The 16,402-nt window shown below is 36.1% G+C and overlaps 2 protein-coding genes across 5 annotated transcripts; one reads left to right on the top strand and one right to left on the bottom strand.

Annotated features, from left to right (window-relative positions):
* Nucleotides 1–4,043: 4,043 nt before the first annotated feature.
* LOC107945188 (leucine-rich repeat receptor-like serine/threonine-protein kinase BAM3) lies at nt 4,044–8,355 on the top strand. Its single transcript, XM_016879059.2, has 2 exons — nt 4,044–7,428; nt 7,644–8,355. Exons 1-2 carry the CDS (start codon nt 4,863–4,865, stop codon nt 8,027–8,029), a joined length of 2,952 nt encoding a protein of 983 aa, XP_016734548.2. The 5' UTR covers nt 4,044–4,862; the 3' UTR covers nt 8,030–8,355.
* A 39-nt stretch (nt 8,356–8,394) lies between these two features.
* LOC107945189 (uncharacterized) lies at nt 8,395–15,921 on the bottom strand. Of its 4 annotated transcripts, none has more exons than XM_016879060.2 (14): nt 15,636–15,921; nt 14,799–15,401; nt 14,565–14,642; nt 13,939–14,182; nt 12,988–13,317; nt 12,200–12,436; nt 11,766–11,900; nt 11,264–11,449; nt 10,520–10,929; nt 10,233–10,436; nt 10,030–10,122; nt 9,827–9,934; nt 9,352–9,708; nt 8,395–8,576 (listed from the first exon to the last, which is right to left on the bottom strand). In XM_016879060.2, the coding sequence occupies exons 2-14, from the start codon at nt 15,303–15,305 to the stop codon at nt 8,547–8,549; spliced, it is 2,919 nt and encodes a 972-aa protein (XP_016734549.2). In that variant the 5' UTR covers nt 15,306–15,401; nt 15,636–15,921; the 3' UTR covers nt 8,395–8,546. The 4 variants fall into 4 exon arrangements, with proteins under 4 accessions (XP_016734549.2, XP_016734551.2, XP_016734552.2 ...); XM_016879062.2 differs by having other exon boundaries at nt 11,264–11,446; XM_016879063.2 differs by lacking the exon at nt 11,264–11,449.
* Between the last annotated feature and the right edge of the window lie 481 nt (nt 15,922–16,402).

Raw genomic sequence — 16,402 nt, 5'->3', positions numbered from 1 at the left:
CAGATAAAACATAAAAAAAAAATTTAAGATCCAAAATAAAATAAAGACATTAAAAATGATATCTGTTTGAGTAGTAATGTAGTCAATTATTCTAAATAGGTTCCAAATCAATTGGTTGATCCAGTTAGGGGTGTACATAATTCGGGTAAAACCGAAAAAATTCGATTAACCGACCGAATTCGGTTAATCGGTCGGTTAACCGAATTTTTTCGGTCGAGAGTCGGTTAATTTTTTTATAATTTTTCAGTTAACGGTTAATTCGGTTCGAAACTGGTCGGTTAACCAAATTTTTTCGGTTAACCGAAAAAATTAATAAATAAAATTATCCAACCAAACCCAATTACTCAACCCAATTACCAACCCAACCCAAATACCCAACCCAATAAAACTAAAACTAAAGTCTACCCAATTACCAACCCAATAAAAATAAAACTAAAGTCTAACTCTTAAGTATCTACCCAATTACACATTTTTTTTTTAGGTTTAATGCAAATGAAGATTTTTTGGAGAGAAGAAATGGATATAAATGGAGAATATTAAAGACTTACATTTCAACTATGTGTTAATTTCAAGAATTATGTAATGTTTTTAATTATGTAATGATTCAATTCGGGTAATTCGGTTAATTCGGGTAATTCGGGTAATTCGGTTAATTTTTAACCAAAAATAAAAACCATATAATTTTCGGTTAATTCGGTTAACCGGCCTAATTAACTGAAAAAGTTTCGGTTCGGTTAATTTTTTTTTTAAATTTCGGTTCGGTTAACGGTTAAAAATTTTAGAAGGTCGGTTAATTCGGTTATAGCTATCTCGGGTCGGTTAGTGTGGAGCCTAAATCATAGTTAAAAATATTGTTGCAAGTGGCTTGAAAGAGGGTACTCTTTTTTTTTTAATATCTCACATGGGTTAGTCGATGTGTTATAAAGGGCTAAAAATGAAATTTAAAAAAATATTTTTAAAAAATTTTGAGAGTTAAAGACTAAATTGCTAGATTTTGTAAATGTTGAGGGCCAAATTTATTAATTTTTTTAGAATTAGAACTAAAATGACAAATTTTATAAACATTGAGGGCTAATTTTTTTAACTTTTTTAATATTTAGGATCAAATTTATAGAATGTATAAACATCAGAGGATTAATTTTATTACTAGACCAATAAAAAAAAGTCAACATCAGCTTAGAGTGACTAAAATATTTAATTTCAAAAATTTAATGACTAAATCGAAAAAAATTAATAAAAAAAACTACATTAGCCCGAATTTAATTTAATTATTTTATTTTTTATATTGAAGAAAATAAAATTATATTTTTAATTATTTTATTTTTTATTTTGAAGTAAGTAAGAATAATTTTTTTAGTATAGACTTAAAACTTAATATTTTTTATTTATATATTTATTTATGGAAAGAAAATTTTAATATATGTATATATATTAAAGACATTTTTGTAAAACAATTTGGCAAAGCGGGGCGAAACGAATTTACCTCAAACCGGATCCTGACCCGATTATTTTTCTAATTTCACCCGATTTCATCCACCCCAAATCCGAATTTTCAAAAAAATAAAACCCAACCCTAACGGACCGAGCCGGGTTGTAACCGTGGGGTTTTTTTTTACCATCTGCTCGCCCAAGGTGTTGAAATGTAAAAGCGTCCAACACCTAAGAGCAAGCCTTGTCTGTGCCTCAAATTCATATTCTACTGCCATTTAATTACCCCCCAAGACTGTGACCCATGTTCACTGTCCCTCTTCCTCCCTTCCTTTTTTTCTTTTCTTTTTTTTTTTTGCTTTAGAATTGGCATTTTTAAACTCACTTTTCCCCTTTATCCTTTAGCAGCAGATTCATTTCAACGGGTGTGGGTGTGAACGAGTTGATTCTCATCAATCTTCTAATCTTTTTGTCATCACCTGACCTAACCCGAGCCGTGTCATAGTAAGAGTATAAGCCAAAATTATCCTCTTTGAATACTCAGGTTCTCCCAAACTTTTGGCACCCTCAAGTACACCTCTAGATATTTGAACCCAAGTCATTACGTTTAAATTACCCTTTTTCTTTGCTCTTGAATTGTGCATTAATGCTACTGATAAATGGGACTCGTGAAGATGTGATAGAACTTTGGAGGAGTGCGAATTTGAGAGCCAATAATATGTCTTTCCATTTAGCTTACTGAAGCTTCATATATTTCATTTTCATGGCTACCAAACACCAATAATTCCATCTCCCAGTAATTCCTTGTCACATTGCAATAACCCAATGATTCGTTGATTATCCCAACTCAAGAAGTAAATGAATCAAAAACCAGTACAAAAAGGGCTGACATTGTCCTGTTTCTTGTCTCTTTCCAACCATATATATTAGTACCATGTATGTATGTGCGTGTGTGTGTGTGTGTGTGTGTGCGTGCGTGCGTGTGTGTGTATGTATGTATCAATTGTTACTATATATATGTCTTATGAAAACTGCAATTTGAATGAGATTTCCACCTAATAATAGTAGCAAATGTGATTACAATGGCCCCATGTTTGAGGATCAGGAGGAGCTTGTCAAAAACCAACAAATAATCAGTTTTTTTTTCCTTTTCGAGGATCATAAGTGGGACATTTAACAATAATTCCGTTATCATTACAATAAAGGGAAGCTAAGCATTTGTAATGCCAAGTGGGGCTGCTTTGATTTTGATATATTCTTTACATGAAAGATTCAGACAAAAGCCAAGTTGAGATATGTTCCCTCTTGGATTTTTGCTGTCAGATAAGATTCTCCAAAGTTAATGTCATTACAGCAATGGTTACTATTACAAAACAAAGAAAAAAAGGTAAAACAATTATATAGTTGATGAAAGAAAGTGTTATTTCAGAGGATAAAATTTCATCAATGACTAAATATCATCATCATTATTATTTTATATGAATGAGCGCTACTTTTTTACTTAATGGACATATATATTATATGTGTGTGTGTGTGTGTGCGCGCGCATATCTTCTTCAGCCATTGGGAGGGTGAAGCTTTAAATGGGCCCAGAGCTGGCATGAAGAAGGTAGATAGATAAAGACACCTCAAAAGAGCACCCACCTTGCTCAAATCGCTTTTCCCCATTCACAAAGCAGGTAGCTGTGAAGGAGGGGCACACGAGATGGAAAAGAATAAGAATGAAGCTCGTTTCATGTTATCACAAAATTTCCCATATATTCTTTCCAAGAAAGAAAGAGAGCAGTAATAGAGCCCTCTTTTCATGAAAAAGGGACATATATGGCATGGATTTTTCTTTTGAGGTGGAAAATAAAAAAGCAGATAGATATCCCTGCTGCTTTTACTTTTAAGTCCACTCTTCTAAGACTTCATCTTCATCTTCCATTAAAGCTGAAACACAATATTGGTGCAGTAACTTAATAGTTGGTCCCAGCACTGCAGTGCAAGCAAGGAGATGAGATAGAGAGATATGGGAATAACCCTCCATCCCTGCAACCTATCCATTCAATAATTATAATTTTATACACAGATCTTTCAACAAACATTGTAATGATATACTAATAATCACCATCTTTTTACTCCTTACAGTTCTTTGCTGCTGCAGGCACATGTTTCCAACTCAAATATTGAAACATCTCACTACCTCTAGTATTCAGATACTCACAAAATGAAAACTATGTCTGCATTTTCACTTTATATCCATTTCTGGTCCAACCTATGGTTGAAGAGATTTATGGTGCTGTCAGGTTGTCATGACAGGCGTCATCAAACTCATCACAATTTGCTTCTCACGCTGCAAGTTTCTTTACTTTTGTTTGGACATACAAACATACATACGTACATATACATATACATATACATATCGGCATATCTCAGAAGTCTATCCATTGATTTCTCATATTCTTTTAGCTTTTTCTTTTTTTTGTGCTACATTTGCATGGACCTCTAAAACATGGTGTTCTAGGGATATATTTATACTATCTAAAGTCGAATGTACCATAGTTTAGGAGAATATTCAAACACCATTTTCTTCTGAGATTGGTGAGAATTAATTAACATGTCCTAATCAGAGGAGCTAATTATATATAGGTTCTGATGTTTTATGTAGAAACTAGCAAGATCCCGAGATGTTCAGCCAATTCAAAGAATCAAAAGATAGTACAATAAGAAATTGAATGTTTTAAACTCAATATACTTTTGAGCCTAAAAGAGCCTTACTTTTGAATCGTTCTCAAAGTTTTTAGACAAAAAAATACAATAACATGATAATTATAGCAAGCATTAGTTACTATATATCCCCACATGTTTCCATTGATAATTATATAAAAAGACTTATTAGGAGAAAACAAAAATGGGACTACATGGTCATCAATTGATGAAAAGCAACAGAACAATTGAGCCATTTTTAAAATTGAATGAAACTGCAATTCCATCATCATCATCCATCTCTCATTCAAAGCTATAAAGACCTTTCTTTGATTAAAGCTAAAGGGCATTTTTGTCATATGAATAAAGGACGAGAGCATCAGCTTTGCTTTTTTTCCCCTCCCCTAAGCTTAACTCTCAGCTTTAAAAGTCTGTAATCCAATTTTAAATTTTCATTCCAATTTCCATGAATTCATGGTTTAAAAAAATCATGGCTAACAGCTTTGACTTCTTTGAGAGAAAAGAGAAGAGCCAAAAAGGAGAGGCTCAAATTCTTTCTTGTATATGAAGACTCTTTGTAAGAAAATGTTTGATTCCGTAAGCCTATACAGGCTTTAAGTTTCTCAGATTCACTTCGCTTTTCCCTCCTTTCCTAGAAAATCTTTTATCCTTTGAACGTTTAAAATCTTTTGGCCTTAGCTTCTTCAAACTCACTCATCTTGGAACATACTATTTGGATAGAAAACATGGTCCCTCTCATTGTTTTGACACTCTTCTCTCTTCTAAGCACCACTTGTTCAACTTCATTAGTTAATGACTTTCATGTCTTGGTCAAGCTCAAGAAAGGGTTTCAGTTCCCTGAACCTCTCTTAAGCTCGTGGAATTCTTCGAACCCAAGTTCGGTTTGTTCTTGGGCTGGAATAGAATGCGCCTGGGGGCGAGTTGTTTCATTGGACTTGACATATATGAATATGTGCGGCTCTGTTTCACCTCAGATTTCGAGACTTGATAGGCTAACCAACCTCTCTCTTGCATGTAACAACTTCACTGGCAGCATTGAGATGGCAAATTTAAGTGACCTTCGATTTCTTAACATTTCAAACAACCAGTTCAATGGTCACCTGGATTGGAACTATGCAAGTATCAGCAATCTGGAAGTACTTGATGCTTATAATAATAACTTCACTGCTTTACTGCCACTTGGGATTGTTGGCTTGAAGAAGCTCAAGTACTTGGACCTTGGTGGAAATTATTTCCATGGCAAAATTCCACCAAGCTATGGAACACTAGTGGGATTGGAGTATCTTTCGTTAGCCAGAAATGATCTTGAGGGAAAAATCCCTGGTGAGTTAGGCAAGCTCATAAAGCTGAGAGAGATTTACTTGGGGTATTACAATGTTTTCGAAGGAAGTATCCCTTTGGAGTTGGGTAATTTGGTAAATTTAGTTCACATGGATCTCTCAAGTTGTGAACTGGATGGTCCAATTCCTCAGGAGTTGGGAAACCTGCAGTTGCTTGATACTCTCTATCTGCATCTCAATCAACTCTCGGGTCCAATTCCTAAGCAGTTAGGCAACTTGACAAACTTGGTGAATCTTGATCTCTCCCACAATGCACTCACTAGAGAAATCCCATCTGAGTTGGTCAATCTTAAGCAGCTTAGGCTTTTCAATCTCTTCATGAACAGATTACATGGGTCTATTCCAGACTATGTAGCCGATTTGCCTAATTTGGAAACTCTGGGGCTTTGGATGAACAGCTTTACTGGTGTGATACCCGAGAATCTTGGTCAAAATGGGAAGCTGCAATTGCTCGATTTGTCCTCCAACAAGCTAACCGGTACGATCCCACGAGACTTGTGTGCTTCAAATCAGTTAAGGGTATTAGTTCTCATGAAAAATTTCCTTTTTGGGACCATTCCTGAAGGCCTGGAGAGATGTTATAGTCTCAGTAGAGTAAGGCTGGGGCAGAATTACTTGAATGGTAGTATTCCAAATGGATTCATCTACCTGCCTGAGCTAAACTTAGTAGAGTTGCAGAACAATTACCTTACAGGAACATTATCTGAAAATCGGAATAGCTCCTTGAAACCTGTTAAGCTAGGCCTGCTTAATTTGTCAAACAATCTCCTTTCTGGTCCACTGCCATATTCATTTTCCAACTTCACTTCTCTTGAAATCCTTCTACTCGGTGGAAATCAGTTCTCAGGTCCAATACCAGCTTCTCTAGGTGAACTCAGGCAAGTACTGAAGCTTGATCTTAGTAGAAACTTACTTTCTGGGATTATTCCACCAGTAATTGGAAATTGTGTCCATCTAACATACCTTGATATGAGCCGGAATAACCTTTCAGGCTCAATTCCACCTGAGATTTCCAATGTCCATATCCTGAGTTACTTGAATGTATCGAGGAACCATTTTTGTCAAGCCATACCAAGAAGCATTGGTTCAATGAAAAGCCTTACAGTTGCTGATTTTTCTTTCAACGATTTCTCTGGGAAGCTGCCAGAATCCGGTCAATTTGCTGTCTTTAACGCTTCATCTTTTGCAGGCAATCCTCAACTTTGTGGTTCTCTCCTGAAAAATCCCTGCAATTTCTCTGCCATTACAAGGGCCCCCAGAAAGGCCCCTAGGAACTTTAAGTTAATCTTCACACTAGGCCTGTTAATATGCTCTCTAATATTTGCCACTGCCGCCATAATCAAGGCCAAGTCATTCAAGAAAAATGGTACGGATTCTTGGAAGATGACAACATTCCAAAAGCTGGAATTTGCAGCTGCTGACATCCTTGAATGTATTAAAGATGGAAATGTGATTGGAAGAGGAGGTGCAGGGATTGTTTATCATGGAAAAATGCCTAATGGTACAGAAATTGCAGTAAAAAAACTTCTTGGCTTTGGCACTAGTAACCATGATCACGGTTTCAGAGCAGAAATCCAGACACTTGGAAACATTAGACATAGAAACATTGTCAGGTTGCTAGCATTTTGCTCCAACAAAGAAACCAATCTCTTGGTTTATGAATACATGAGCAATGGAAGCCTTGGAGAAGTTTTACATGGGAAAAAAGGTGCATTCTTGGGATGGAACTTGAGGTGCAAAATTGCAGCCGAAGCAGCAAAAGGCCTGTGCTATCTTCACCATGATTGCTCACCATTAATCATTCATCGAGACGTAAAATCAAACAACATTTTGCTCAATTCAACCTTTGAAGCACACGTTGCTGATTTTGGATTGGCCAAGTTTTTGATCGATGGGGCTGCATCAGAGTGCATGTCAGCTATTGCAGGCTCCTATGGCTACATTGCTCCTGGTATGCCTACAACAAAAGTTTTCTCCATATTTACAATTTATTCTCTTGTTGGCTTGTCAAACTGTGAAATTTGTATTCATCTAAGTTGGTAGCTTGTTCCTATGAAATTGTTGTATTAATCTATTATCAGTTGATTTACAATTAGATACCAACATAATTTGGAACATTAGTTACTTTTTCCCCCAAATATTAATGTTACTTTTGTTCTGTTGTAGAATATGCATACACACTGAGAGTGGACGAGAAAAGTGATGTGTATAGTTTTGGAGTGGTACTTTTAGAGTTGATCACTGGCCGAAGGCCAGTGGGTGGATTCAGTGAAGGTGTAGATATTGTCCAATGGGTAAAAGGAGTGACAAAATGTCGAAGAGAAGTTATTGGAATTGTTGACCCAAGGCTAGCAAGTGTGCCCAAAGATGAAGCAATGCTCTTATTGTTCATTGCAATGCTATGTGTACAAGAAAATAGCATCGAACGTCCCACCATGCGAGAGGTGGTTCAAATGCAATGGGAGTTCCCTCGACATTCTCTGAAGTACCAATCTTCATCTTCATTCATTCAGTATCAACAGGAAAATCTTGAAGAATATCAGAAAAGTTAGGTATTTGAGTTCAATGAACTTGAAACCTTTTTTTCTTTCAAATTTAGGGTTTTATGGCGTTTTAATTGATTGTTATAGTTTTCCATTTGCAAAATGTATATTATAGATATTTGTCTCACAAGCTTTCACCTTTAGATTTAAGGATAAAAGATTTGATGACACGACATACAGAATTAGACACAATATAAAGGGTTCTCCTTTCTAAGGGGTGGCCTATAGCTAGAGGAAGCGTCAAACCTTAAGAATGGGGCCATTTATGTAATACTTTGAACACCCCCCCTTTTAGTATTATATGTTATGTATGCATGCTCGTACATTTTGCCTAACAACTTCCATAATCATTCAGAAAAACAGATTTGTTGCAATTTTACAATAATTTCAGTTCCAATCATATTTATAATGAAAGGGCATTCCTTCAACAATTCAAGTTCCACAGGTTCAACATGCAAAATTAAAACACTTACAAATAGAATCAGCATAAAGCCACATTCAACATAATGGTGGGTGAAGAAGTCCATTAAGCATCATCCTCTTCTGGTTCTGCAGCCTGATAAAAAAAGGAGAAAACAAAGAAGCTTTATTCAAGTTATTGGCAGAACTGCACTTGCATAATCTAAGCCCTGATGAATAACCAGACTGACAAACCATCATTGTGCAAAGATTTCAAAGGGCCAATATGCAATGACAAAAACTAGTTTTCCTTGGGTCATTGACAAGTTAACAAAAGCAAAACTGAACGGACTAATAATAGGCCATAGTATCCTTGGAAGGCAAGAAACAGGACAGCAGAATCTCAAAAAATAAACAGTTTTTCTATGTCATATATCGAAACTTCCACGTTATATGTGCTAATAATACTAAAACGAATTTACAAATCAAACTACATATGCATGAAATGCTACTTCCAATAGTGTGCTATTCTACAACAATTTTTGTTCTCAAGAATTGAGATATGGTCCCTAGGTTTTTTGAAATTTAATTTTCTATCAATTAACCATAGATACTCTGCAGACTATAACTACAGCACCAACAAATTAGTGTTTTTATTAGAACTCGGTGCATTTCCAATTCTAGGCTAATTAGTTAACATACGCAATAGAAGGTCATTCCTATTAACTATGTACAGGACAAATAAGGAGAAAAAGAAACCTTCAAAAGAATTAGAAAAAAAAAAATAACACACAGATCCATGTCGTGTACGTGTAGCTGCTTTGAGTGCTAGGGACATTTGGGATTATCATGAAACTGAAACGCAAACAGCATAACAGTAGACATAAAACAGATATCAACTACCATTGAACAAAAGTAGACCAGAAGATTACCTGTTCGAGACCCAAAGTATTTGAAGATCCACCAACCTTCTTGAGAAACTTCTCCATGCTTGAAGTCATTCTAGCTATATGGTTTTCCATACGTGCATATTTTTCCTCCATAGCCTCCATTTTCACTACCATCTTGCGCACCTCTTCATCTGCCGACTTTTTGGCCTCAGAAGCCATTCTCACCAGGTCATCACGGCTAGATATTGGACCAAAAAGATCAGTACAAGTGGAACGCATTCTATAAGTTCGCACACGGTTATGGTTTTCTTCTCCCATAACTCGACACAATGTGTCATTTGACTCATCACTACATTGTGAGGTAGTCTCTTTCTTAGCTTCCTGTTCACGGATCTTTGACTGCAAAGAGAAACCCAATTGTTTAGCTTGCAAAATTTATCAGATAGAGGGTAGATGCACATATATTTACATATAACTCCACATCTAAAAAAAGTACAGTTGAGTTAAATCTACATACAATTAATTCTGCCGCAGTCTCATCAACAGGCTGTCCATTCTTGCGTGTATGTGTTAAGATATAAAGCTCAGCTCTAGTTGGTTCCTTCCCATCAGGCCTTTTGTTTCGCTATTTCAACAAAAGGAAAATTTCTTTCAATACAGCTTTCAAAACAAACTATGCAACACGCATGTAACTATTATTTCAGAAACACAAGAAATTACCTCCTCCTCAAGTATCCTTGCATAACTCTTAGTCCCTGAAGAATGTCCACTCCTCTGTTTTAAACGGTTAGCCCTATTCGTAGCACAATGTTTCTACCAACGGAAAATACAGATAACATTTTTCACATTTTTAAAGTTAAGTACCAATAAAATTTACACCACAATAAAGGAACTTGAATTTACAATCACTGCTTCGTAAATACCTTTGTGTCATCAGAGCTCCAATATGAGATAAGGCTTGGCCATTGATCAGGAACAACCCTTGGATCACGTACCTTCAAGCGCTCTTCATCTGTTTTAAGAGAATCATAATATGTTGCCTTTAGATCTGCCTTCCAATTCCTCCATTTTGTAGCAATAGACTGCATGACCCAGGACTTGCCACTTGGATCAAGGGAAAACTTTGTCTATAGCACATGGAAGAGGCAAAATGTCACTACAAAAGGAAAGCAATATGACACAAAAGGAATGAGTAAATGTTTTATCATGCCTGAACATACTCCCACATTTCCTCTTTGTAAGAATCTGGCATTGCTCTCCAGTGAACAAAATTAAGGGGTGCCTTGTGTCCATTCCGTGCTATAGTGCCCAGGAAGCTGCTTAGCTTGGATGACTCAGGACCAACAGGCTGTCCAAACTTGTTGAAATGAACAAAAATCCGCTCACCATCTGCCAAGTCATTCAAGAAGCGGCAGCGAGTGGGACCTCTTCCTCTCTTCTTCTTTGTTATGCGCTGTGGATGTTCCGGGCTCTGCGGAGTCTGCTCAGGCTGGAGATTGACAGAGGCCAATTGGTCCTGATTTGCTTTGTTAGATTTGTTGGTTGTGGGGCGGGCAGAATACTCAAGTGCACATCTAATACCCCTCAAGGCAGAATCTGTAAGTGACATGTGCGAATATTCTGCAAAGAGGGGGGAAACAGACGCACCATCCAAAATGAAAAGCTAATATAAAAATTTATATCAAGACTGAAAACATCAATGCACTTGCACAGAGGAAAATAGAATTTGACATTACATAAGCATCATAATAGCCAATGCAACTTAACAAGTCAATAAAGACTAACATTGACGATCATGTTTAGCATTTATTTATTTTCATTACTGCTTTTATGCAGGTACAGATGGTTAAATTGTCAAACTGGATAGAAGATAAAGCCAACCGTATAATGTTATATAAATACACGGGAAGTAGATGGTTCATAGAGTGACAAAGAAATAGCATATAGATGGTACCAATATCTAAATTATCTCGCAGCTGGGATGACTGAGGCCGGCAATGGCTTGTCTTTGGATGCAGTTGCTGAGGTTCACTAGATTCACTACGGCTCAACGGGGACTGTTGGGGATGTGATTGGCCAGGGACAGCCATGGGATCCACAGGATATAAGGGAACATAACCACTGGACCTTGTATAATCTGCTTGAGGAGGCAAGTGCAATTTTACTAGCGAAGTAAAAGAATGTGAATAAATAATGGTTGAAGTTCCTCTACCATGGAATTTACATGTCATTGAAACATGTACCACAAATCCTTTGGGGGGAAAAACTTGAGTAAAAAGAGACAAATAAATGAAGAATCTAATATTTCAAGTAATGCAGAAATGAAGCATGCTTCTGAACTCTGACCTAGAAGGATGGATTATTAAAATAAACAAAATAGAGAATCACTGAGAATGTAGTGTCCTAATTACAAGATCATTTAGGATTAGAAGTTCTGAATTACTTTATTCACTTACCACCATTTACAACAGCTTGCAATTGTGTCTGGGAATGGCCAGGTGGCCCACCATGAATGGAGGCTGCAGGATTCATAGACGAGTTCTTTCTGTGTTTCGACATAGATGCATGTTTTTTGAGTTTTGGGGCTATGTCTGCAGGAAGATGAAAATATGAATATAGTACAGTGAAAATGGCTAAGGAGATAAATAGAAATGAAAAAAGCTATACAGTATTTGTCACAAATGAAAAAAATAAATAAATGGAAATAAAGTATATAAACAAATGAACAAAGAGGACTAAATGTCAGGGTAATGCAGAAACAATGCATGCTTCCTAACTCAGAACCTGCTGTAATAATGGATTCTCAGAGAACAAAATAAATAACCATTTGAGCATGTACTGACTATAAGTTAAAAAGCAGTAAGATTATTGAACTGCTGTGCTTGCTTACCACCATCTGCAGCAGCATGCAATTGAGAGGGTTGTAGTGGGCTGATGCTCTGCCGCTGCCGCAGAAAATATGGTTGCTTGTTGCTTAACTGTGGCTGTTGTGCATGGGAATCACTCGGTGCACCACCACATATTGAAGCAGTAGGAGCCATAGCTGCATTCTTTTTGTGTTTTGATGAAGGTTCATGCTTTTTGTGTTTTGGGGCAATTTCTTTAGGTGGTTGCAAATGCGAATATCCTACAAATTCATTATTGGTGTCAAAGAGAAATGAAAATAGCTAGATGGTAGTTGTCAGATACTGATGGCTGATCAATTAAGATAAAAAGAGTACAATTTAGATTCTTTCAAAAATATTAACATGAGTTAGTGTGTTCCACATGCAAGATTGGTATACTTTAAAAAAAAAAAACCGAGTCAATTACAAGTATAACATCAAAACAGAAAACCATTAGTAGATTTGAGGCATGATAAATGGTTTCATTATATATTATGCTAACCATTTCTGCGAACTCAAAACACAACAACATAATCCCTTCTTCACAATTTTATAATCCTTTTTCGCTACATACAAAGATTGAAAGAAAGCATTTATTGGACTACATGAAGAACTGTTCAGTTTCCAATTTTTGCCTTAATGATTTTTTAAATAAAAGGTAAGCAATTCAAAATTAGCACTTTTTGAAGGGGCATGGTTAGAAATTGAAATAAAATTAGTATTGAGCAGGCCGAGAGGGAAGATAGACAATAAAAAGTTAAAACACTTATCCAAGAAAAGATGAATATATTACCTGCATTGTTACAGCCTGTGCAAGCTTGTAATTGGGAGAATTGGGACTGGTTAGTGCTAGGCTGTGGATGCTGTGACTGACAATGTTGATGATAACTGACTGGGGGCAAAGGGGAGAACTGTGGCCATGAAGTGCTTGGTGTAGGTTGTGGTAATTGATGAGGTTGGCTATAGCTGAATGGAGGCATATATCCATATGGCTGACTAAATCCCAATTGATCCTGCTGCATCTGACTGGCACCTCCTACTGCACTGCTCACCTGATAGAAGGGCTCAAGCCCACTATGCCTTGTAGCATAGTCTGTGGTAGATGGTTTGTACGAAGTTCCCACTGAATAAATAAAATCGAAATACGAATACATAAATGCCAAAACAAAATCCTCAAAATGCATTTGTAATTGGATTTGAGAATCCAAGACAAATCTCAGATTTATTACTCTATTCATACAGCATGGTTAGATGTCTCAACATTGTGCATATAAATAAACCTTCATTTCTCAACATTAACCTACCAATTGAATAAGCACCTTGCAATTTGCATTACATTTTATTGCTAGTCTGCTATCATTTCATAATTCACTAATGAGAAGTTTAATGTCTTATTGTAAGAGATGAATATATTTTTTGGAACTTTCTAGATGGTATCTACTTGAGCTCCCCTAATTATATATATGTACACATTTTTTGGAACTTTCTAGATGTCAGTAAGCCCTGAAATTAACTCAATATGTATATCGTGATTGCTACTTATTTGGACACTGACTGAACTAGTTAGTTGATCAAGTAAGGTAAAATATCAAAAAAATGAAGTAGCCGTTATAACAGGAAATCTCTTTTCATGAAGCATCTGAAGCTTGTGTAATAGTTTTTGCATCTCTAGCATAAAGGGCTTGATAAATTTTAGAGAAAACCATCCGAATGTAAGAAACAATTAACAATAAAGGACCCATACCATTAATCTGTCTTGATTGTTTAATGCTCAAGCCAGCAGCTGTCCAATACTTCATGAACTTTTTCTTCACTCGTTTCATTAGATATACTATATACTCTCCTTTCTTGTTGCACTTGCAGCAGTTCTCCCAAATGTATTGTACATCATTAAACACGTCTTCTGAGTTCAAGTACTTTATGCTACTTTCTAAATTACTACATATCATACCAAAATCCATTGGAGTATCTATTACAGCATAGTAATCCTGTTTCCAGAAAACAACAACCGAAAAGGGAGGAGGGAGGAGAGAAAGAAAGTTAGTGAGATTAATCAATATCATTGATCAGAGTGGACAAGCATTCAAAGGTGCACTGTGCCAACAAAAATGATATCCATACAAGTGAATCTTTTATTTTATACTTAAGGCAACATGAGTGAATAATGTGAATCAGTAACTTGTATATCATTTTTAATGCTAGCTAAGGGAATATCAAACAAAAAATATAAAGAGACAAGACAAGCAAGCAGGCCTTCAACTTAGGCTAGATTCAATTGCTGACCCTAGGAGAATCATTCAACACATAGCATGGGGTTATTAAAGATAATTTGGCATTACATTCACAACTTTCAAGGTATCATATACTTACAGGTTTCCCTGAAGCAACAGGATCTACAGGGACATTGAATGGTTGAGCCTCATCCATCTTCATAATTTTCTTTATCACCTAATAAGTTGAGAAAAATGACAGTAAGTACAAAATGCATAAAACCTCAAAAGCAGATCAGTAACAACAGGCATTGTTCCATTAGCAATTTGTAACTACATTATATTTCCTTCTCAAATGCCTGAAGTTTGGTACTGATAGGGATTGTCAGCATACCTCCAATGCAGCTTCCAATTCTTTCTTATTGTAGCGAGGATCCTGCTGAGGCATCTTAAATTCATCTTGCCTTTTACCAGAAGACCGCAATAACTTAGATGACTTAACATCATCTTTCCTCCCTTTCTTTGGCAATTTACTTGCTTTCTGCTTTCCATTACCATGTCCTTTAGTTGATTTCCTAGATCTCCTATCAATTGATTGCGAGTCACCAGAGCTACTATCTTCAGCACAAAATGACTCATCGCTGTCACTAGAAGAGGACGATGATGATGAATTTCTCTTGGCATCATCAGGGTCAGAATCACACTTATCAGTTACTTCCAAATCGTTAGAGTCTGCAGACACAGAGTCTTCTTTGTTAATTTTGTTAATAGAAGTTAAAAATGCTTCCTTATTTTGGTTCACTGCCTTTTCACTTTGGTTCGTTGCTTTTCCATTTCTGGCCACTGCAGCTGATTTTCTGGCTGGGGATTTCTTGCATGCTCGTTTTCGCTTGGTCCTCATTCTCTTTCAACAAATTAAAAGCTCCAAACACTCTCTTTTACGCCAAAGATCGTTACAGAAAGCAGATTACTTTAAATTCCAGCTCATGGTTGTAAACTAGAAAACCAACAATACAATCAACAAGATAATAGGAAAATATTAAACTAGAGCAAAATTTGATTAAAAAATAAATTATTCTAAAATATTAAAACTGTAAAAAAAAAACACACACACACACACAAACCCAAATCTTTCAATAGCACTAGTTTCTCGCTAATATTGTCCTTAAACTAAATAACCGAGCGATCACAGTGATTATTTAGGTTTAGATTGAATTGAGAGAGTAGTTACCTTTGTCTTATGAAATTCAAGTCGAACTGAGGTGGGAGGAATGAGCTAATATTTTAGGAGAAATCGTCTGCCCCAAACTTGAAGGGTAAGCGAGAGTAGAATTCAGCTGATAATCGTGACGATTATCGATTAACCGCGCCGCTAAAAGTGGAAGAAACCAATATATCTGCATAAGCCTTTAGCGACACTTTCGGAGCAATTATTTCCATACCAATAGACAAAAATCCTACGGTCGTCATTGATTCTTTCAGTTTTCTAACGTCACTTCTTTTAGCGACAACTTCTTTACCCAAAGTGGAATTCATCATGGCTCACGCGAGTATTCTAGGCTCGAAGACCTGTCGGAAAAAGAAAAAAGATTCGAGTAGAAATATAGAGTAAAAAATATATTTGGGTAAAAAATAAGATAACGGGTTAGGCTTTCGAGTATAATTTTTTTAGCCTAAGCTTGGCCTGATTCGTGTCACGTGTGTATTATATATTTTAATTTTTTATATAAAAATTAATCTAAAAAAATATTATAGTCGAGCCGAGTTAGGTCCGATTTTAGTATTTTTAATATAGGTTAAGCTTAGATAAAATTTTAGGCCTATTTTTTAGGTAGAGCTTGGCTTAAAATTCTGCATTATCCCAACTTGTACCCAACCTGGCTCGACCCATATCAAGTCTACCCACGAATTGGAGAAAGGGTAAAGTGGGAAAAAATAGTGACACTAGGGGAAATTTCAAATTTGATCCAATAATTTGATTTGTAAATTTTGATTTTG

Source organism: Gossypium hirsutum, chromosome D12, assembly GCF_007990345.1.
Source record: "Gossypium hirsutum isolate 1008001.06 chromosome D12, Gossypium_hirsutum_v2.1, whole genome shotgun sequence".
NCBI classification, from domain to species: domain Eukaryota; kingdom Viridiplantae; phylum Streptophyta; class Magnoliopsida; order Malvales; family Malvaceae; genus Gossypium; species Gossypium hirsutum.
Note: the sequence above shows the minus strand (reverse complement) of the source record. Positions and strands in the feature narration are given on the sequence as shown.